The sequence below is a fragment of the Hemicordylus capensis genome, chromosome 1 (assembly GCF_027244095.1).
Source record: "Hemicordylus capensis ecotype Gifberg chromosome 1, rHemCap1.1.pri, whole genome shotgun sequence".
Taxonomy (NCBI): Eukaryota; Metazoa; Chordata; class Lepidosauria; order Squamata; family Cordylidae; genus Hemicordylus; species Hemicordylus capensis.
This window is the reverse complement of record NC_069657.1, coordinates 356,435,980-356,459,527: the sequence shown is the minus strand read 5'-3', so window position 1 is coordinate 356,459,527 and position 23,548 is coordinate 356,435,980. Positions and strand designations below refer to the sequence as shown.

The window sequence follows — 23,548 nt, the reverse complement described above, 5'->3', positions numbered from 1 at the left end:
CTCAGCCAGATGGCATTAGGGTGTGCACAAAGTGTTTTGTGCACATCGGTGGGGGGGGGGGAGAGGCAGCTTTAAAAAGGAGGAAGGCAGGTCTTAACTGCCCTTCTTTGGTCCATCTGCCACCCCAGCATAGCACTGTCAGGATTAAAGGCATGTGGGGCTGAGGACTCCTCCAAGGAGCCCTTGGGCAATCTTGGCACAGAAATGGCATCCGAGCATGTGTAGACACCATCTTGAGTGGTCAGCAACACCATGCTGACCACTCAAGAGGTATGGCGATTCTCTTTATTGAGCTGGGAGAGAGCAACTGGCCCTATCCAATCCCAGCACGGCATCCCTCCAGTGGCTATGGCTGGTGACGTCTATCTTATGTTTCTTTTTTAGACTGTGAGGCCTTCGGGGGACAGGGAGCCATTTTTTGTTTATCTATTTATATCTATCTATGTAAACCACTTTGGGGACCTTTTGTTGAAAAGTGGTATATACATATTAATCGTATAATGCTTTTAAATAACCTCCAAGATTTTGGAGAAGATTTTAACTTCGACACTTCTTTTCTACTTCCTTTTAACAATTGACTAATTCCTCCCTCTTATTTTCTGTCCAACTTACCACTCACATATATGTTGGAATTGATGCTGTTGCCATCACTGCTCTTCAGCAGTTTGACAACACCTGCATCTCACACCAGATCGGCACAACTCAAAAAACCACATTCAATACTCCCAAAATCATGGAACACAGAAGTGCACTGCAAACTTCTGCTGTGCTCCAACTACTACTACGATGAATATTTATATACCGCTTTTCAACAAAAGTCTCCAAGCGATTTACATAGATAGGGAAATAAAAAATAACATCTATCCCTGTTCCAAAGGGCTCACAATATAAAAATAAACATAGTATAGAGACCAGCAACCATCCTGGAGGAATGCTGGGGTTGGATAGAGCCAGTTGCTTTCTCCCTGCTCAATAAAGAAAATCACCATGCTTCGTTGCTCAGTTAGCAGAGGAATCAGTTAGCACCCTCAGTTAGCAGGTTCCCTAACATCTCTGGGACCGTTTTTTCAAGTGGACTTTCAAAGTTACATCCACACTAAAATAAAGACATGCAAGTGCAAACATTTGAATACAACACATGTTTTCTCAGAGAGAAGATGCACAACTTGTGAAGGGAGTTGTGGAATGTAGACACATGTACGTTTTCACAGATATTCGGTTCCAGGTGCAGCTCTCAAGAACGTACACACAACCAAATACATAACCCTCAGGCTATGATCAAGGATCTGAAACCAGGTAATCCAAGCCTTTATCTACTGGGACACATTAATTATTTTATCAGTAATGACTTTTAACTTAAACAACGCCTACAGATATTTACTAGTTGCTGCAAATAATAGAACTGTTTTACAAAAACAAAGAATACCTTTGCAGCTGGTGACATGGTTGCCTGGTCAGCACAAGACCAACTTCCTCTGTGTATACATAGGAAAAATGCCTTTGCTATGTTCATAAACAGGAAGTCCCTAACCCCAGGAGATCCAAGAGTGAACTGGCTGAAAAACTAATGTTTGACCTAAGATAATGCCTTCATTGACTGCCAAACGCAACAAATAGCAGGGTCCTATGGTCTAATAGGTTTTTGGCTACAGGAGAGAGGAAACAGATTTTTTAGCTCCATTTTCCTAATGCAAGAAAACACCCCGATGAAGAAAAAGGCTTGATTACCACTTGGTTACTAGTATCAAGGAATCCAATTCACTTTGTGAATTTCTGATTACCACAAAGATGCTTTGGATGTTGGTAAATGTGAAACACACAAGAGGGGATTTTATATATCTACTAGCCAACCCCACACAAAGCATCTGTGCGCTCTTTGGGACCGGCAATTCCCCCCTCAACCTCCCTCCTGCCCCGGTCTCTCTTGTCCTCCCCCACTTCCATTCCTCTCCTCCCTCCCCACCACCACCTGCACGGAGCATCTCCAAGCGAGCAGTCAAAAAGGGCCCCGCCGCCAGTGTTCCTCCTCCCAGGCAGGGAAGCCCCACTGCCCGTTTCCCTTCCACCCCAGCCTCCAACAGGCATTGCACATTCAGCCCCACCCCCTTCCCCCCAAGCCCTCCCCCCAGCTTCTGCCCCAGTCTCTGGTCCCAATGCCCGCCCGCCTGCTTCTCCTCTCCCATTCCCCCAGGCCGCTTCCCCCCCCCACGGTTTCTGCCACCGTCTCCTGACGCCCGCCTCCTCATTGCAGCTGCCAGCCACCGCCTCGCCTGGGCCCGCCGCCGCCTCCGCCTCCTCTGCTCCGCCTCCTCACAGCAGCCATTGCCAGCCACTGCCATCGCCTCCCTGCCGCTGCTGGGACCGCCGCTTCCGCCTCCCCGCTGTGGCTGGGCCCACTGCCTCTGCCTCCCCAACACGGCCAGGCCCTCTGCCTCCTGCCTCTCCTCGCTGCCATTAGTTTTCAGTCCAGTGAACATCAGCCAGCTGGCATCCAGCCAATTAGGTGCCTCCCTCGCCGGCACGCATCGCCTTGTCACATCCCCACGCATGGCTGGTGGCTAGCTAAGAGAATTAAGTATAATGATATATCAAGGACATTGCGATACAGAATATCTAGTGTACCCAATTTCCCTTAACATTAGAAAAGACTGAGAAGTGAATGTTACAAAATCAATTAGATTGGTTCAATTTATTCATAAGTCAATAGCCCTGTTCAGACAAAAAAGGGACTCTGTGATGAGTACAGCATCCTGACATCCTGCCCATAGCACAGAAATTCACCCCTTGCACACTCTTCACAGTTACAATGTTTGTCTGAAAAGCCAAAATGCCAAAGAGTGTTTCTGTGATGGGGCACCCCAGCTTGCCAATCATTAAGAGGTCTGCCATCATATGTAAAGCGTTTTCCACTTCAGAGTAACACACGGTGGGCCAGGGGAGATGAGCTGGAGGCAGGACTTTCAATCCAGATGTGCTATAGATGCTGTATTCATGTACACCATCATCTTTTTTTTAGCCTATTTTCCTGTAGGCTTATGAGATCACCCAGCATTCTGTTTGTGTGTGTCCGTGTGTGCCCCCACTATCAACTTTGCAACACCTGGTTCAATATGAACCAAATCGGGTACAGTTGTAGGGACACCTCAGTGGTGTAGTTTGTGATGATGTCACCCACCCTGATCCAAGATGGCGGGTGCATAAACTTTTGAGGTGCAAGTGCACTAACTTGAGGACTATAACTGATTTGAACCAAATTTGGAACAGCTGTAGTGAGTGACACACAGGAATGCAGTTCATAATGATGACATCCACTCCAGTCCAAGATGGTGGACACATGAACATTTGAGGCACAAGAGATCTAACTTGTGGACCTCAATTTGCACCAAATTTAGTCCCGATGTAGAGACAGTGAAAGGAAAGTAGGCTGATTAGTTCTTACTAGAACAACTTGTTTAATAACTGAAAGGCGCTAATATCTCACTTTATACCAGAGACTCTGAAAGCAGGTTACCAAGTCATAAAAAATATAATTTCAAGTCTTACAGTTAACTAGTTTGAAATAATTATCTTAAAAATGCAAGATAGCATACAGTCACAAAAAACTGCCAAGAGTCATGACTTAACAATAGGAACATAGGAAGCCAGCATAGCGTAGTGGTTAGAGTGCTGGACTAGGACCAGAAAGACCTGAGTTCAAATCCCCATTCCACCATGAAACTCACTGGGTGACTCTGGCCTAGTCATTTATCTCTCAGCCTAACCTACCTCACAGGGTTGTTGTAAAGATAAAAATAACCATGTACACTGCTCTGAGCTTCTCGGAGGAAGAGTGGGATATAAATGTAAAAACAAACAAACGGAATCCAATATGAAGACAATGAACATTTATATACAGCTTTTCAATAAAAGTTCCCAAAGCGGTTTACATAGATATAAATACATAAAATGGTTCCCTGTCCTCATAGGGCTCACAATCTAAAAAGAAACATAAGGTAAACACCAGCAACAGCCACCAGAGGCTGTGCTGGGGATAGATAGGGCCAGCTGCACTCCCACTACAAAAAAAAGAGTCACAATTTTTTAAAGGGTGCCTCTTTGCTCAGTCAAATCAAACCTTTATTGTTACGGTCATTCGACCAGCAAAACACAAATTACAAAGGCTTTACATAAAAGTTAGCTTTACATAAAAACGAACTTGGTCAAATAAAATAATAAACTGTTGAAACATAAAACAGAACCATAACACCCAAGTTCATCCATTACATAAAACAGAGGGCTCCATGCATTGTAATAATCTAAAATTTAAATCAATCCAACCCCACATCTCGCTTCTCAACATTTCTTATCCTAGTCTTATTAGCCAAAAAACAATACTTCGCCACGTTGTAAGGTATTACATCCCAACGGTCTGTCAAAAGTAATTCCAGATAGAACTGTTCAGAATAACTGGGGTATGCTGTTAAAAAAGGACTTATATCTCTCTCCCGCAAAGTTCGATAAAACTGACAGTTCAAGATAACATGGGACGTTGATTCCACTTCCCCAGAACCACAAGGGCAGACACGCTCCTTATAGGGGATCTTGCAGTATCTCCCCTCCCGGACAGCCGTTTCTAAGGCATTACACCGGGCCAGCGTCAGAGCACTCCGGAAACTAGGTACTAATATTTTATTAAGTATCTTGCTGGGCCAGATAGAGATGTTTGATTACCTAAATAGGTGTCAGCTCCTATCTGGCTTCTGTCCATCTGTTTCTCCATATCCATAATGCGTTGGCTCAGACATGATCTTGCTCTCCCATAGCCCAAGACAACCAAAGCATCACTGGAGAAGCCATAGTAACTCAACCCCTTCTCCACATAATATTTCCACCTAGACTTGTATGTATCACTAACACTAGGGGTGCTAGTCCTACTGGCTGAAAAATCAGCTTCAGCCAATATTCAAATATTACTAGCCAAACACTTGACTCCACCCGAATCCAGCCTACTTCCAATCGTAGAAATGCATTGGGGACACCCCGGGGCATTGGGGACACCCCAGGGCTTTGCTCAGTCAGCAAAGTCAGACCATCAGTCCATCTGCATAGAAAGCTGCCATATACCGAGTCAGACCATTGGTCTATCTAGCTCAGTATTGTCTTCACAGACTGGCAGCGGCTTCTCCAAGGTTGCAGGCAGGAATCTCTCTCAGCCCTATCTTGGAGAAGCCAGAGAGGGAACTTGGAACCTTCTGCTCTTCCCAGAGCGGCTCCATCCCCTGAGGGGAATATCTTCCAGTGCTCACACTTCTAGTCTCCCTTTCATGTGCAACCAGGGTGGACCCTGCTTAGCTAAGAGGACAAGTCATGCTTGCTACCACAAGACCAGCTCTCCTCTCCCAAGTGATCAGACAGCAGCAGATCTGCCATGTTACCTGTGAAAGCAGATCCATTCTGGAGGACTATATACACGTGTACACTGTGTCCTTGAGCAGTGCTCCAGATCGAAAGTCTATAAGTTTGAGTTCTCCACTGCTCAGGTCAATCAGAATATTCTCATCCTTGATATCCTGGTGCAGGACTCCACAGCTGTGACAATGTCGAACTGCCTCTAAAACTTGACGAAAAAAGCTGCAGGCCAAATCCTCAGGCAGAGCACCTAGCTCTGTGATGAAGTCAAAGAGATCCTGCACAGGATCTGGCCATTCCAAAACCAAGATGAAACTGTCTGGCCTCTTAAACCAATCCAGGAGCTGGATCACCCCGCAAAAACCTGAGCTGACCTTTTTCAGCAGCAAGATCTCCATGGGTACCCTTGTACCACCAGGCAGCTCTCCCCATTCTGAAAGTTCTAGTTCAGTATTGTCTACACAGACTGGCAATGGCTTCTCCAAGGTTTCAGGAAGAAGTTTCTCTCAGCTCTATCTTGGGGATGCATTGAGCATGCAAATGCTCTTCCAGAGTGACCCCAACCACTAAGGGGAATATCTTACAGTGCTACATGTAGTCTCCCATTCAAATGCAAACCAAGACAGACCCTATTTAGCAAAGGGGACAATTCATGCTTGCTACCAAAAGACCAGCTCTCCTCCTGTAATCTTTGAAACGAAGTAAAACGTGAGCATAATGAACTTCTCTAAGAAGCCAATGTCAGCAACAAAAGATGCAATCACTAAGAACACCCTACTCCTGGATGTAGTCACAACTCACCTTAATTGAGAATATAGCACCCTAGTACTTTCAGTTTGCCTTATTTATTTATTTTATTTATTGTTAAATTTATATACTGCCTTTCATTAAAACAATCCCAAGGTAGTTTACAGCAATATTTAAAAACAAGATGGTAAAAAAGACACAATTAAAATATTAAGTGAAAAATATTAAACAAATCTGATTAAAAATTTAAAACAAAAGCATAAAAGCAATACGGAGTAAAAAGAGCAGCAGCAGCGAATCAAATAAATGCCTGGGCAAAAGCCAAGATTTTACACTCTTTCTAAAAGCTGTGATGGAGACCGAGGAGTGAATAGCCACCGGGAGAGCATTCCAGAGTCTGGGGGCAGCAACAGAGAAGGCCATGTCCCGTGTGCACGACAACCGAGCCTCCCTCATTGTCGGCACCCAGAGCAGAGCCCCCTCAGATGACCTCGTCAAGTGGGCAACAACCCTTGGGAGCAGGCGGTCCCTCAGGATCCTTACTTGGATGGCCACAAATCATATAGGTATGTATATGGAAGAGATCATGCAACTTCTCTGATGATCAGTGCACGGGAAAGGAAGTGGCTAAAAACACCAGATTTGGAGGCTGAATGAATTGCTGGACCTTTGGCTCTGCCACAGAGATTTGTATATTATCTGAACTTTTTAAAGTCTTCCTGTATGTGTAAGCTGTATGTGGTTAATTTTTTTTTTAAACCCGTTTAGAATCCAATTTGTTAGTGGTGCAGATCTACACCCACATGACTGATACTTGTGGTTCTGCATAGACATACAAGGATCCCCACAGGAGATCACATTGCACAGCCACTGGCATCTGTGGAAGAAGGACCAGGACACCAGGCAAGTTGTTTGTTCATTCACATATATGCTTTTGCTTGGCTGTCTCCAAATATCTGAATGCACTATTTATACTTGCATCCTAAAAAAGAATTTGTAGCCCCCAAGGGAAAAAGATCAAGGCTTCCTTCAGCCATCTAAACTCTAGCAACTGTTAAAAGCATGAACGTTTTTGCTAGCTAGAATGCCAAATTCAGATAAGTTTTTGAAGTAGGCCTCATATGCTGCCATCCATAAACTCACAGCTAAATAACCTTATTTAGATAAAATGTTCGACACACACCTGATAGACAAACAGCAATAAATCATAAGAACCCTTTTTTAGAGCGGCTGCCAGAGAGAGGTCTGTGAAGAGTAGCCCAATGGCCCATCTGAACCACACAGATTTCAGGCAGAAGTCTTTCCCCAGTCTCTCTCAAAAGCTATCAGGATTAACTCTAAGGCCTCATACATGGAGAAATATGCATCTCACCATAAATTTAATTTTTTTAAAGGGCTACAATAGTACATCTATATATTTAATTCTCCTGGGTGTGCCTTGGAATGTGCGTCCTGGTGCCCAGCTCATTGGCTGGGCAACAGAGGCGCCTGATTGGCTGAGGCGCACTCATCGAGGATTGGTTGCCGTGGTGGTGGGCCCGGCGGCCAGAAGTGGCAGCGGGCTCCAGAGGTGGTGGTGGTGGGCCCGGCCCGGTCGTGGAGTCCAGAGGCAGTGGCGGGCCCGGCCCGGTGGCGGAGGCAAGACCCGGGAGGGGGAAAAGAAAGTGGGGGCAGAAGTGGAAGCAGGGAGGAGAGGCGTCTGAGCCTGGCACAGGCCAGCCATGGTCAGGAAGCAGAGACTGGGGCAGAAGGTGGGGTAACTGCCAGCCCCAAAGAGTACGCAGATGCTCTGTGCAGGCTCGCCTAGTTACATATGTTTTGAACACCCTTCATCTTCCATATACCTGCCAAATATCTGAAAATCTGTAACAGAGACATTTATGCTTCTCTACTCAATCTTGAATAATCTAAGGCCTGCTTTATAAACCAGTTTACCTGTGACAAAAGAAAAGAAAAGTAGGTTGGATATTAAAATCTGTATCATTGGAATACATTTGTGCTAAAAGCAAAATATATATAAAGTATTTATACTACCATGTTTTAAGGATGAACAAAAGGATTTAAGGTCTGTTTTATGTTATAAAATGTAAAACCTTGCTTAGGTTGCTGAGAAGGGGGATAAAAAGGTAGGCTACCAAGGATTTCTTGTAGGCCCTTAGGTCCAAGCTGTTTAGTAGTTCATACTAGCAGAGTTTCATTAATGAACTTGCAAAAAAGACAAGTTCTTGTAAGGAGCTCTACAGCGAATTTTCTACTCCTGAACTCACTTTTGTTCAAAATCAGCTGTGCCGACTTAGCAAGCTCAACCTTTGGAAAAGGAAACATAATTGTTTCTAATGTTTACAAGTCTGTCATGTTTTAGGAGGAAACTGCCTACAACAAAGGCAAAGTTGGTAGCCCAGTGGACTAACAATCTTCTGAGGAGCTCCTTGGTCCCCAGTGCCAGCTCCTTCTCTCCGTCCCTCGCTCCTTTGAACCAGAGATAGAATTAACATAAGAGGAAGAAGTGTCAGCTCACCAGCATATTCCAGTTTTTCCTTTTCCTCCCAGCTTTCCTGGAAGAAATCTAGACAGGCTGGATTTCTGAGAATCCTAGTCAGGCTGAAGGCAGGAGAGGAACTTTCCATAGAGTACTATGCTGTGTGTGCCTGTTCACTTCTGCCTTCCTTCAGGGAAAGTGAACATGAAAACAAACTGGATCAGGGTGTGCAAATGAGAGGAGATATCTTCCTCTGGGTATGGTGATCTGGTTCCCACAGCTTTGCTCATCCCTATTCAGACAGTGCAAAGGGAACAGCGTGAGCCAGCGTGGTGTAGTCGTTAGAGTGCTGGACTAGGACTGGGGAGACCCGAGTTCAAATCCCCATTCAGCCATGAAAACTAGCTGGGTGACTCTGGGCCAGTCACGTCTCTCTCAGCCTAACCTACTTCACAGGGTTGTTGTGAAAGAGAAACTCAAGTATGTAGTACACCGCTCTGGGCTCCTTGGAGGAAGAGCGGGATATAAATGTAATAATAATAACAATAACAACAACAACAACAACAACAACAGTCAGTGTTCCCATTAGCTGCCACTAAAAACAGTAGATATTTATAAAGAACCTAAAATTGCACTGTACAATGACCAATGAAGCATAGCACCACAATACTGCCAGAGAAGGAAGACAATATTTACAGTATCTAGGCTTCTATGGTCAGAACAGAATTCTCCACTGGGCATATCCAGTAGCACTATATCTTTTCCCCCACTCCTTTAAAAGCACCCCTCAACACCTTGAAGCCATGCCATATGGCAAACTCTTCCCACATTCTAAATGCAGCTTGCCATGTGGCTCAGGGATCTACTGTTAGGAGGAGAAAAATAAAGGTCCCCAACCGACATACAGAGTTAGTCCAATACGCACATTACACAAAGTGTCATCAACAAGAGCTGTTTCTGACATGATAATGACACAGAGCAGCAAACAGGAAGAACAAGCACCTTATTCTTCCTGTTTGTCCATCTCTCTTGTCACACATCTCCATCTTCTCTGAACTGGAATCAAGGCATGGACAGCTTGCATATCTCCTGGCAACAGAGATGTGAAATACCAAGTACATGTACACAAGTGTTTTAAAACACAAGCTGTCATCCATACTTGCAGCATTCACTGCAGAAACAAACAGTGCAGCTATAGTAATGGTTTCTGCCATGTAGAGTCCAGCTGCTCTGAATCATAGAGTTATCTCAATTATGGTTGCATTTATACCCGATAAAATGTGATAAGATGAACTTACAGAAGAAACATAACTGATGTGCTTTTATTCTTTTGAAAAAGGAGAAGTATGTTTTTTTGTGGATGTTTCATACTATTCTGGTATTAATTTAGATTCTGTGTGCATTTCTCTTTTATTACAGTAGGTGTTAGCCAATGTGTTAAAATTAATGGACAACATGAAAGTATGTGTACAGTTCCAGATATCTTATTGAATAGTAATTTAAATCATACAATCTGCAAAGTAAACACTTCAAAAAAGTCAACTTGCACTGCATAGTACTTAAGGAACTCCTAAATCTTGTGTAAAAGGCACTAACAATTCCTATCATTCACACTCCAATCTTTTTATATCTGTTCAGAGGCCAGGGAGGAAGATTTTTTAAAAATGCGCTGCATGATTATCCTTGGGACACCCTCCACCCCACCCCATCTCACAATCACATTTCAAAAACAAAAAGTTCTTGTAGATGGGAATGGGGGGAGAAGAGTTACACAGCTACAATATGCCTGGATAGTTTTGTACTGTGGAAGAGAAGGGAGAAGGAGAGAATGTGCCAGAGCAAATGTGAATTCACTAAGCCTACCCCAACAATACAAAACACGAGAGGAAACCACGCTTGTCGTAAGGAGAGCTTGTAAAAGGAGAAGTTGGGCGTAGACTGCTCTGCGCTCTACGTGCTTCCAATCTCAGCAACAAAAGCACGCCGTCTTCTTACTACCCAAAGAGTTCTTGATTTTAAAATACCAAAAGGTGTCCCTTGCTCAAGACCGATTTGCGTCCCTTCGCGCTCTAGCGCGTCTCCCCAGACTTTAGAGAGGAATACAAAATGACAGAAAGGGAAGCTAAAGCAGCAGCAAGCCATCCCTTCCGAGGGGAGGAGCAGCGAAGGAAGAAAGAGCTGCTCCTTTAAGACCAACTCTTGCTAGAACCCCAGAGGCATCTTACTTTTCCTTTGACAAAGAAGCCAATATTAATCGTGGAGCCGGTTCCTTTATTATAGACAGGAATCTGAAAACAAGACTTTGTTTTGGAAGGAGTGGTGAATGATTTGAGAACTACGAGCCACACTCACACACACACACACACACACTTGTTGGAGATGAGGGTGGGTGTGGGGAGAGCCGTCCGTCCACCCAGAGGGCTGCCTCCCTGAAGATTCCCAGCTCTACTCACCACTTGAGTGCTCCGCGAGCGTGGAGACTGAAGTCTGGCCCATCTCTTGTCCTGGAAAAGGGCCGGGCTCCAACAATCAGGCGGCTCTCTTGGTCCTCCTCGGATCGGGTTTCCTCTCCCACAGAAGCTTCCGAGGGTTCATTTCCCCTTCTCCTGGCACTCGAGGTGGTATTCTTCGCCGCCGCCTCCTCACAACTTCTGCCTCCTTTTGCGCGCGACTTGCAAGCCCCGGAGCCCTCTTTCTGCTGCTGCCGCTGCAGCCCAGCTCAGACTGTGTTCCTGCTTTGCCGAATGCCTGCCTGCCTGCCTGCCTGGCGTGCCTCTATGCAGATTACCCGGGGCAAAGGTCACGGGGAGGGAGTCCCGAGCTGGTACAGCCACACCAAACTCGCTCGCAGAGATCAGCACCACGCAACAGTAGCAGTTTGTAGTCCTAAGCGACTCTCAGCCCCCACACAAAGAACTCGGTGTTAAATGATCCTCTAGGGGCTTGAATAAGAAAGAATCAAGTACTTAGTCATGGTATTTAAGTTTAACGAGGTCTTGTTTTCTTTAAGGTGCTTATCCCTATTTAGTTTCCCAAACTCAAAGCCCCCCCCCCGCTTTTATTTGGGTGCTAGTTACAGCAGAGTGAGATTTGTTGTCTCTCAAACACACACACACACACACACACACACACACACACACACACACACACACACACCATTAGCTGTTGATTTTTCATATTTTTATGGACGTTTTCATTTATATTGCTTAGATTATGCACTGTTTTTATGAATGTATGTTAATCAGAAACATCTGAAGACACTTGACAAAAAGGCCAGTTCTATTTTTAAATGCACAGCTTGCCAAGTCTTTCCCTGAAGAGGTAAACATATCTGTTTTTTAGTTGCCTGACAGACAACTAAAGGGCAAGCGAACTGCTTCATGTGAAGACTGAAAGCTACAGAGAGGGGTAAATAATTATTTGTATTGTTTCCATGTATTTTGCCCAAAGGAAAATAAATAATCAGCAGAAGAGATATTGGATGCGGACTGTGCTTCCAGCTAAGTATGGTTAGAATCCAACCTGAACCTGTAAACTGCACCCTGCAAATACTTTGATGTTCCTGCTCTCTTCAATGCGGACGCGCCATACCTCTTCTGAAGGTGGACAAACGACGACTGTGGAGACGCCTTTTGAGGATATGAAACACTCTCCTAGGAAAGCTCACCAGGAATCGACTCTCATGTTTTCCTAGCACTATGCAAAGATCCTGTTATTTCCCAGGTCTTTTAAAATATTATCTAAAGGCTTGTATTCAGCTTCCCTATATGATTGCTTTTAGTCTGACACAGAGGCTGTGTTATTGTTCTCTGTATTTAGTGCTATATGTTTTATTGGAGTTTTGTTCTTCAATTATGCTTAATGGCCAACATTAGGACTAACCCTCTGCCAATGTGTGCGCCAGGGTTTTCTGCATGAGGGAGATCTTGCTTGATCTCCTCATCACTCTTTAGCCACCTGTGGCTCTCTAAACTACTTCTGTGGCCCTTAGGGATATAGTTACAGGCAGCATAGGAAACTGCAGAGGGAAGGAGAAGCAGCTAAAAATTGCCTCTCCCTCCTCACACAGCCTGGAGTTTAGGAAGAGGTTGGTCTGGATGTCAGCCAGTATTTGACACTGCCACTATAAGAGTATATGTACTGAAAGAGCAGGATATAACTATAATTTTCAAAAGTGGTCAATGTTCTGATGGAGATGGGGCTCAAACACAATATATTCCAGCATTAGGGTTAAAGGAACGAGGTACCAGTTTCTTCCTAGAAAGATTTGTAGCACTTCTTTGTGTATAGAACTGATTGCACTGCTCAGAAAACAAATCTTACACAAACTGTGGCAATGTACTATAAATGTTGTGTAGGCAATATCAGAAGTTAATTCTGTAAGCTGTTTTTATGTTCCATGCCCTCGCTAGAAAAATCTGATTGGAATTTCAAATTGGAAATTGTACCTTTAAAATCTAGTGCCCAAAATTATATTTCTGTAATCTTATATGGTTCCCCCGCTCCCTGAGGCTTCATTTCCTATGAACAACCAATAAGGTGCCCAGTGAAAAAAATGAAGCATAATTTCATAGTTTCCATTACAAACTGTTTACCAATTCAGAGAGGAAATACAAATGTTTTCCTTATATTAAGAGTTTATGAAAGCAAATGTTTCTGTCCTTTCAAATTGTTTTTAAAGTGCACAACAGTACTTCAGAAACAAATTTAACTAGCTATAGGCTACATATTTAAAGAGTTCTTTAAAATAAATTTGATTGTCAAATATTGTACATAAAGTTATTTATTAATTACATTTATATACCATCACATCCAAAAGGCTCTGGGCGGTGCACAGTAACAAAAACAAAACCAGTAAATTGGTCATTTTAATATCAATACAAAAATTTTAAAACAAAACATTTAAAACAGTTTAAAAACCCTGGAAGGCCAGGCCAAACAGATAGGTTTTAAGGGCTCTCTTGAAGGCCAACAATGAACTCAAATTACGGATTTCTTCCGGGACCGCATTCCACAGCCCAGCAAGCAGCTACAGAGAAGGCCCGCCGCCGATAAGTCACCACCAGATGTCCCTGGAGACAGACCTCCTCAGATGACCTTAATGTGCAGTGGGGATCATGCAGCAAATAAAGTTGTTGTACTTCTGTAAAAAGCTGACCTTCATTCTGCAAAACCATAGCTCCACTGAACACTATGGTGGGCCCTTGTTAAGTATTCCACTCTATCTATAAGGTACAGGCGGTACGTGGCAAGCCTCGCCCTCCCAGTGCTAAACCAATTGGTGCCTGCACCATCGCAGCCACGACCAATGAAAATGTACCCTGCTGCAAATAATGGGGCTGGAGTAGAGCAGTGGAGTGCAAGAATGCCACCACACCAACCACTTTCTGTCTCTCTCTCATGTACACTGGCTCTGGGGTGAAGTGTTGGCTACCCTGACCTCCTCCCACACACCTGCGGCAACTTCAGATGAGTAGCAGCCTATGTGGGATCCCAGGAAATACACTGGATTGGGTGGGGATGTTCCGTGGCTCTTTCTCTGCCTTGAAAGCTAGATCGGTTGCGGGAACGGGTGGCAGTGAGGCCAGCTGAGGGGCTTGTGAGGTGACCCCCGCAGCCACTTTGCTTCTGGGATCAGAAGTGGAAGACGTGAGTGTCCATGACTGCTGAGAGCAACGGAGGTGAGAGTTGTCTCTTTGGAAACACAGAACCCTTATGTGAGAGAGAAAGAGGGATGAAAGAGGGGGAGAGAGAGAAAGAAGGGAGCGGAAGAGAGAGGGGAGGAGATAGAGAAAAGAAGGGAGGAGGAGAGAGAGGGGAGGAGAGAGAGAGGAAAGAAGGGAGGGGAAGAGAGGAAAAAAGAAGGGAGAGGAAGAGAGAGGAAGAATAATAAAAACTAGGGAGGGAAGAGAGGAGAGGAGAAAATGAGAAAGGAGAGAAAAGGAAGAGAGAGGAGAAAAAAGAAAGCCTTCAGACTGCGTGAAAGTTTGAGGACAGGAAGCAAAGCACCAGAGCCCCTGGTGGTGCAGTGGTAAAACTGCTGCCCTGTAACCAGAAGGTTACAAGTTCGATCCTGACCAGGGGCTCAAGGTTGACTCAGCCTTCCATCCTTCCGAGGTCGGTAAAATGAGTACCCAGAATGTTGGGGGGCAATATGCTAAATCATTGTAAACCGCTTAGAGAGCTTCGGCTATAGAGCGGTATATAAATGTAAGTGCTATTGCTATTGCTAGATGCTCTGCACAGATAAAGCTAGTATTATTTAAAATTAATTTCCATTTGCAGGCATTCCTATCCCACTTCAGGATAATATCTAGCAAATCACTAGCCACATTAGTGTTACTTGGGACTTTGCAGCCTGGAAAGTGCCTCTGTACATAAGCAGAGTGACTTCTCCCTCTTCTGACTAGCTAAGGCAGCTTCAGCAATACTTCATTCATCAGCTGCTCACATCTGATAAATATGTGCATGCACCATGAATACATGCGTCCTTCCCCACTCCCAATACTGTTTCCTAATGTGGATGAGGGGGTGGTTCTTCTAAACATCCCCTCTGCACACACTAGAAATACTAGTGCACATCCTATCACATGAACTGGACCTGTCGTCTGAATTGAACCTAAGCCAAGTGCCACACCGCACTTCAGGGACCATATCTAACAAAATACAGTATAACATCCCTACACTGTTACCGTTCAGAACGAGTACAGTAATTTAGACTTGACTATTCTGTAGCTATTCCAACTGTATGTAGAAAAGGGTGGTTAAATGGTAAACATCTGCAGCTAATACAAAAATAGAACATTATAATTTTTTGCAAGATTATATGTTTGAAGAACAGCAAAATGGTACAAGGAGAGTGAAATGTATCAGGATGAGAAGTTCAAAATGTATATTTGAACTTTCATGATGTACAGAACTCCTTCCACATCTTGTATGCAATTAAAAAGGGGAAAATTGAAGTTTGCAGGAGAGGGCATATCATTTGGCCCAGTTTGCAGTCTTTTTTAGTCTTGCGAGAGCAGCAGAAAAATTAATTAATAGATCAATTAAGAACCATGCCTTCTTTATTAAAAACCTTTCTATATAGCTGTTTGTCAAGGCACACCTCCAAAGATATAGAATAACTTTTTATAAGTTATTAATAAAGAACTTCATGATAAAATGATAAAGTACAATACTCATAATAAAGTTCTCAAATTATTATTACATTTAGGCATACTGGACCAGAAAAGCTAATTTTGAGTATGAATCTAGGCATGTCTACTTAAAATTAAGTCCTGTTAATTTCAGTCCAGCTTACTCCTAGGAAAGTATGCTCTAAGAACCCTACTTTTGAAATACAAAAACCAGATGGGGGTTCAGGAATGAAAAGGGTTAATTTGAGTCAGGGCTCACCAACCAGAATTTGGCTGAAATAACATAGTTCAGTAAAATAAATGTAAACTCTGAGCATGCACAGAGTGACTTTCAGCACCAGGTAACTATAATGGCCATATTTAGAAGATCAGAAAGATATTCTGTATTTATTGAACACAATCACCACCACCACCCTTTTTGTTTTGCCATTCCTAGCAAATACCTACTGATTGGGCTAGCCTCTAAACGGGAGATAAAATGGCGATGCTGGGTGACACTGAATGGTGTTGCAAAGTAGGGTGCTGCAGTCCCGCGCCAATGCAGTTTAAGCACCAGAGGGGGGAAGCAATGGGGCAGGGAGGAACAGGTAGGAAGAACCTTCCCTGTCCCTTAAAGTGGCCCCCCTGCCCTTTGAACTGGCTCAACCGCCAGCTGATCTGACCGGTTCGGTGCTCCAGAAAAGGAGCACCAAACCGGTTCTGTGCACATCTTTATCTTGCAGGGATGGGCAGGCACAGTCCCGGTATTCCCTCCCCCTTCAGGGTCTCAGCAGGGACACAAAGCCCTTGGCTCTCTACATAGAAATAATGTGCTACTCTTGCTATTCCAACCTTTTTTTTAACCATTCTTCCTGTCTTAGGAAGCTGCCTTCCACTGAGGCAGATCATTCGTCCATTTGGTTCGGTAACTGGCAGCAGTTCTCCATGGTTTCAGGCAGGGGTCTTTCCCAGCCCTACCTGTCTGAAGCTGCTGCCAGGGATTGAATCTGGGACTGTCAGCATGCAAGTCCTACAGTGGACTAGTGTCAGGACATCCTATTGTGAATGACTGGGAATGCCCACTGGAATTCACTGCTTCCTTCCAAATGGCCATGATATGCATTGAAATTCCATGCATTCCTATGGCCATTTGGAAAGAACCAGAGGATTTCAGTGGGCATTCCCGGGCATTCATTCTAGTACATTTTCTAGAGTCTACATGACTTTGACTTCTTGTAACAGGCCCCAACCTCCACCCCAACCCAATTATTGCATCTATCAAAGTGAAGGATATGACAGGGTAGGTGGGTGTGGCTATGGGGGCTGTCATCACTGGGCAGTAGTGCTCATCTCCCTTTCTGTCTTTGCTTGGGAAGGGAGGAAGAACTAGGGTATTTTATCTCTGGAGTGGAGGGAAAACCCTTTGGCTGGACCCAAGCCAGAGAGAAGAGACATGAACATGTTTGATCAGTACTGCAAACAAGCACATTACCATCAGGGGAAAAATGAAGCTAAATTAAATCATGCTTAAGCTTAAGAATGTATATAAGCTACACCATCGAAATCCTGCTGGTATGTTTCCCAGACTATGGGAAACACCTATATAGGGCAGCAGTGATACAGGAAGATGCTGAAACTGGCATCATCTCATACTGTGAGGGAGGAGGCAACAGTAAACCTCTCCTGTATACTACCAAAGACAACCATGGGGCTCTGTGGGCCCCAGGAGTCAACACCAACTCCACAGCACAGTTTTACTTTATTTTACAAACCTATGTTACATCAGACATATATCTTTGTTTTTGTGGCATGTCCAGATCTTGTAAAGTTTGCAGAGCAGGATATGCAGCACCCATCAACAGTAAGCTGTTGGTCTAGGAGTGGCCCTCTTCCAGAATACAGTACTACAGACAATCCCGGTTTGGAAGCCAGAACCTGCTACATTTTTTCCACTAGGAATGGTCTGAGAGAGCTCTCTAGGCCTCCTGATGACTAGTGTGGGGACTAGAGCTTCCTAATTTCCATAAATTCAGAGAAAAAATGTTGGTAAGTTCAGAATTTCAGAAGAGAAGGATAATCAGCTTCCCTGTGGACACCCTGCTTTTTCCTTTGCATATTTTTAGACACAGAGAAAGAAAGCAAGGGCAAGGCGAATAGTCGAAGTTTGAAGTCTTTAGGGCTGAGCACATATCTGGAATATTAGGAAAAAATAAACATATAATGAAGCAGAACTGCATGAGCCACCCACCTACCTCATGCTGTCCTCCATGCATTTCCTGCAATTATTTTCCTAAAAATATTGCAAATATGCAAAAGATGGACATAATATATGCTTGTATAATTTTCCTGTTTGTAGACTAGTGTACCATGATTTGTCACATTTTAAGCCCTTAGATTTTACAAGTCTACACACATATGCACCATACAAATTATGGCAAATTCATAGCAGGCGGGACAGACACGATCTCCCTGCCTCACCATACATTTCAGTTAACAAGTTTATCGAATGCATGCACAACTGCACACCCTAGTTCTAATTTCATAATGGCAAAGTCTGATACTTACATCTGGCAAAATATGATTCTTGCATCCTAAGAGCTGTCAGACACACACACTTGATTGTTCCAAAACCAGAATGAGTGGATTTTAAAGCTATTTTCTTCTTTCTTCCTGATATGTATTTGAAAGAATCACTGAATTCAAAGGGACCTTAGAGGTCTTCTAGTTCCTCCCTGCTCAGAGAGGAAACTGCTACAGCATTCTTCACAAATGGCTGTTGCAAAGCTCTATTTGAAAAGCTCTAGTGAAAGAGAGAGCCCACCACTGCATGAGGCAGACTCTTCCACAGAACAGCTCTTAGTTAGGAGATTCTTCCCAAAGCCTTACTCAGCTTTGTTGTTCAAAGTTGACCCCATGCAGATATAATTTTGTGTTGCAAAACGTATAGGGTTTTTTTGCCATGTGGTAATTTTTACAAACTTCATTAATATGGAGAATATATTAAAACTGCAAATTAAAATCTGAAACTGGCCGATATGTTCCTAAGTGTAATATGTAGGGTTCCAAGCCACCTGCATTGCTGCAAGCTCCTAAAGAACTGCTGGCAAGTGCAAGTACTTAAAATAGTGTTCCTGCACTTCAGGATCACTACTTGGACTGGAAACGATCTAAGAAGCATTCCAGGAGCACAGGCAAAGACTTAAGTATTTGCACACTGCCAGAAATTCCTTAGGAGCCTTTAGCAGTGTGGGTAGCTTGGAACTACCCATGTTATGCTGTGGAACATGTTAGTCATTAATTTTACATATTATTCAGTTTTTACATAATGCCAAGGATCAGTTTCCAGAAATATTGAAAACAGCAGCCTAGGACAATGATGATCCTTTAGCATCATCTGTAACAATAAACAGAGAATACTCTGAGAGAGTGCACTTGGACTTGCAAGTAAGGCCTTCAGAAATGATGAAAATGGCATACCAAAATTTATATAAGTTTTAAAAACCCTATTTTTCTCTAAGTAATTTATTTAGATGGGAAAATGGAGCCATTATTTGCTTTTCTGAATATGGCAGAATTATTTGCAAGTGGAAACAGTATGCACCAGTTCTTTTGACCTAGTCAGTGAATTAACTTAGAACTGAAAAAAGAAATAACACGTTTTCTAGTATTCCAAGAATATGTGTTTGTTTCTGTTTTAATATAGGAATTCCTTTATGTGCAATACTAGTTAGGTCCATGACCTTCCCTTCTTTGCTCCTTTTAATTCTGGTCATTAGTTTAATAATCATACAAGGAGAACAGGCAATATAGCAAAATCATTAAGAAGCATTTTTAGGCCAGCAGCTCTAGAGTGGCATGCTTTATCAGCTAGCTTCAGTAAAAGTAATTGTTACAAGGTGTCACACCAGCAAATAACTGTTATTTTCAGAATTTCCCCCCCCCCATACATCTTTAATATCCATATCACCTCCTTTCTAAGAGCACGTTTACAATAAATCACAATAGAAATTGATGTGCTCTGCTTTGTTAAGCAATGTGCATTTTTAGCTTACTTTCCAGTAAGTTTATGAGATCACCTGGCATTGTGTGTGTGTGTGTGTGTGTGTGTGTGTGTGAGTGTCCATGTGCCTGTCCCCAACTATCAACTTTAAGTAGGCAGATTAGTTCCTACTAGAACAATTTGTTGAAGTTAGAACAGGAAATAAAACCATAACTGTTGAATATTCTATGTAACCCAACTGACAAATTCCAGGCTATTTAAAAAAAAATAAAATCCTGTCAGACCTGAAATAAAAACTTTTTAGAATAACTGGAGCATGCTGCCGTATACTAAGGAATAAATGCCAAATGTGATTTTCAAAGTTTCTGTTTTATATCATTCTGTGTCACCATTAGGATACAATGTCAACATAACAATGGACTTATAAATATTTGTTCTTGTAAACACTTAAGAAGGTTGGGGGTTTTTTGGTCCCTTCACCTAGATTAAGAACTGCTGCTGTGCAAGTGTTTGAGTGCGACAGTTGTTTCCCCTCCCAATTATGATGCCATAATTGGGAGAGGAAATGGATCATCACTCCATGGCAGAGCATGTGCTTTAGATCCAGGAGGTCCCAGGTTCGATACTTTACATCTCCAGGCAGGGCTGGGAAAGAAATGTCTCCTGCCTGATACCCAGCAGAGCCACTGCCAATCATTGTGGAAATACTAACCAGATGGACAATGTCCTGACTCAGTGTAAGGCATCTTCATCTGTTCATATGTGTTCAGTACAGATGGTTTTATCTGTACAGGGCTAGGAAGATCTGCTACAGAATTGTGATCTGCTACAGAACTGTGACAGTCAGCAAACCTCCAACATTTTATGATTTGCTTACAGTCATCATTCTATAGTAGATCTCAGTCCCAAACATGATGTGGCTATTATCATTCATCCATCCATCCATCCATCCAATTTCTATATCGCCCTTCCAAAAACGGCTCAGGGCAGTTTACACAGAGAAATAACAAACAAATAAGATGGCTTCCTGTCCCCGAAAGGGTCACAATCTAAGAAGAACATAGGAAGCTGCCATATACTGAGTCAGATAATTGGTCTATATAGCTCAGTATTGTCTTCACAGACTGGCAGCAGCCCCTCCAAGGTTGCAAGCAGGAATCTCTCTCAGCCCTATCTTGGAGAAGCCAGGGAGGGAACTGGGAACTTTCTGCCATTCCTAGAGCCAGGGGCATAGCTATAACTGAACGAAAGAGTTCAAAGAACACGGGCCCCCAGCTCCAGAGGGCCCTCCAGCTACATCCCTCCCTATTTTCTTCATTATCTCCCTCAGTCTGGGGGGCCACCACGCCAGAAAGAGGGATGAACACGGCCCCCCTCTCCCCTAGCTACGCCCCTGCCCAGAGCGGATCCATCCCCTAAGGGGAATATCTTGCAGTGCTCACACATCAAGTCTCCCATTCATATGCAGCCAGGGTAGACCCTGCTTAGCTAAGAGGACAAGTCATGCTTGCTACCACAAGACCAGCTCTCCTGGTCTTGTGGTAGATAAGATAGTCACCAGCAACAGTCACTGGAGGTACTGTGCTGGGGGTGGATAGGGCCAGTTACTCTCCCCCTGCTAAATAAAGAGAATCATCACATTAAAGGGTGCCTCTTTGCCAAGTTAGAAGAGGTTAATTAACCATGCCAACTAATATTGACTAGCATGTATAAAAGAAATATGCTGATAAGCAAATCCTGGGGACAGAATGATTCCTAAAATGATCCATATGACCATCTTGCACTGCTTGTTAGTTTCCTGGAAACATCTGCCTAGCCACTAATAGAGAAAGCGGTAATGGATTGAACTCGGCATATTACAAGGAGCTTTGATTATCTGTACTTATGCAAAGGTGCCTACATTTGTTTGTATTTACATTTGGCAGTAATTGGATCAAAATCAATGGGAATGGTCTTGGATTTAGTGGTCAGTCCCTGCTAGCTGGCTATACAATACTGTTCAAAATGTTGATAGTTCAGCCTAACAAGCTTCTGTTATCCAGACATGACCATCCAGACATCACCATCTCTCTTATCACTGCTAAGGGGAAACTGATCAAGGAAATGAGTTATTTGCAAGCTTCATCTCTCTCCTTCTCTCCTAACTTATCATCAGTAGGCAAACTGAAAGAACACCTACCTATTCATTTAATCAGGTGTGATGGGCAAACTGAAAAATCAGCCTTTTAAAGAATTACAGGTACAAAGTAGGGGTGTACACAGAACCAGTTTGGCTAGCTTGATTAGAATCCGAACAGGATTTGAACCGACCTGGACCAGTTATGGATCCAGCCAAACCGGGTCCAGTTCAGTCATCAAACCAGGCTGAACCGGTTCTGTAGATATAATCAAAGTGGAATCTGGTGAGGATTCCCCTTTACGAGTACAGGGGGTTGGGGCACCCTTCGGGAGATACAGGGCAGCTGGGCAAGGGTGGCAAGAGATGTAAAGCACTGCTTACTCTGCCAGCGTGGCTGCTGGTAGCACCACTCACCCTCCCAGCGGCCACAAGAGCACTCCCCTCTCCTTTTACCAAGCTGCTGGCTTGGCAGCAGCTCAGTTCTGGCATCCATGCATGCGTAGATTCCATGTGCACGGCCACCATGTGTGTGGCCACACAAATGGTGTCCATGCATGCATGGATGCCAGAACCGAGCCGCTGCCGCACCAGCAGCTTAGTAAAAGGAGAGGGAAGCACAGTTGGGGTCAGTGGTCCCTCTAATTTGTTTCTGTGTAGAATCTAATCTCTGTGAGGAATCTAATCTCTGTGTGGAGTAAGTTTTGTTTTGGGCGGCAGTATCAAGGCAGTGTGTGCGCTCCTGCATTCAGAATGGGGCCTTCCTGATTCAATCTGAGTGGGATCTAAAATGAACTGTGTGGATATCCAAAAACTTGTGAGCGTGCGCACATGTGCATGCCTTAGAGGGAACAGTGGTTGAGGCCACACCACCAGGATAAGCAGTGCTTTACATCTCTGGCCGCCTCTGCCCCGGCACCCTATTCGCCCAAACTGCACCTGGTTCAGTTCAGTCTCGGACCAAACCGCTCCCAGTTCGATCTGCAATCAAACCTATGAACCGGCCCCAGTTCGAAGCAGACCAGTTCTGCACAAACCGTTCGTGCACACCCCTAGTACAGAGAGAACTCTGCATGGGAGCTCAAAGCTGCAGCTGAAATGGGATCCCCCCCACTCCCAAGCTTTTATTCAACAAAGTCTGAATCACACTTTCCAAACGTGAATGAAAACTGCACATTCCACATATGAACCTGAGGGACAGAGATGACAGGACATATACACATCTAAAAAAAGGTGTGGGGTGGAGGAAGAGGACAATAGAATCAAACCGAGAAATGAAAGGAAAAATAGCAATTGGTAATTTAATTGTTAGAAAACTACTGAAGCCAGGAGATATTTACAAAATCCACGTATTCAGTAGCCACTGGGACCTAGAAGTCAGACCTGGTGACTGGCATCTGGATTGCTGAAGCAGGCGGGAAGCAGATTTTTTGCCCACACTGGCTCCTAAATTTTGCACCCCTGACTAAAGTCACCCCTGCTAACTTGGCAAAGAGGCACCTTTTAACGTGGTGATACTCTTTATTTAGCAGGGGGAGAGTAACTGGCCCTATCCACCCCCAGCACAGTACCTCCAGTGACTGTTGCTGGTGTCTATCTTATGTTTCTTTTTAGATTGTGAGCCCTTTGGAGACAGGGATTCATCTTATTTATTTATTATTTCTCTGTGTAAACCACCCTGAGCCATTTTTGGAAGGGCA

At 43.9% G+C, this 23,548-nt stretch overlaps 1 protein-coding gene, 1 long non-coding RNA gene and 1 pseudogene across 6 annotated transcripts in view; 1 reads left to right on the top strand and 2 right to left on the bottom strand.

Moving 5' to 3' along the window:
- Positions 1-23,548, bottom strand: part of PHACTR2 (phosphatase and actin regulator 2) — a 152,130-nt gene that overhangs the window by 73,871 nt on the left and 54,711 nt on the right. Inside the window, exon 1 of one of the 5 annotated variants that reach the window (XM_053290458.1) lies at positions 11,068-11,207. The exons of the other annotated variants lie outside the window; for them this stretch is intronic. Coding sequence (XP_053146433.1) covers positions 11,068-11,110 — 43 coding nt within the window. The 5' untranslated portion in view covers positions 11,111-11,207. Of the gene's footprint in view, positions 1-11,067; positions 11,208-23,548 lie in introns of those variants that run through there. 5 annotated transcript variants of the gene reach the window in all.
- On the bottom strand, positions 1,016-5,855 carry LOC128337272 (serine/threonine-protein kinase pim-1-like; annotated as a pseudogene).
- Positions 11,324-13,103, top strand: LOC128342731 (uncharacterized). The gene is made up of 2 exons (XR_008315136.1): positions 11,324-11,589; positions 12,065-13,103. It is a non-coding gene; the product is annotated as an uncharacterized LOC128342731 (long non-coding RNA).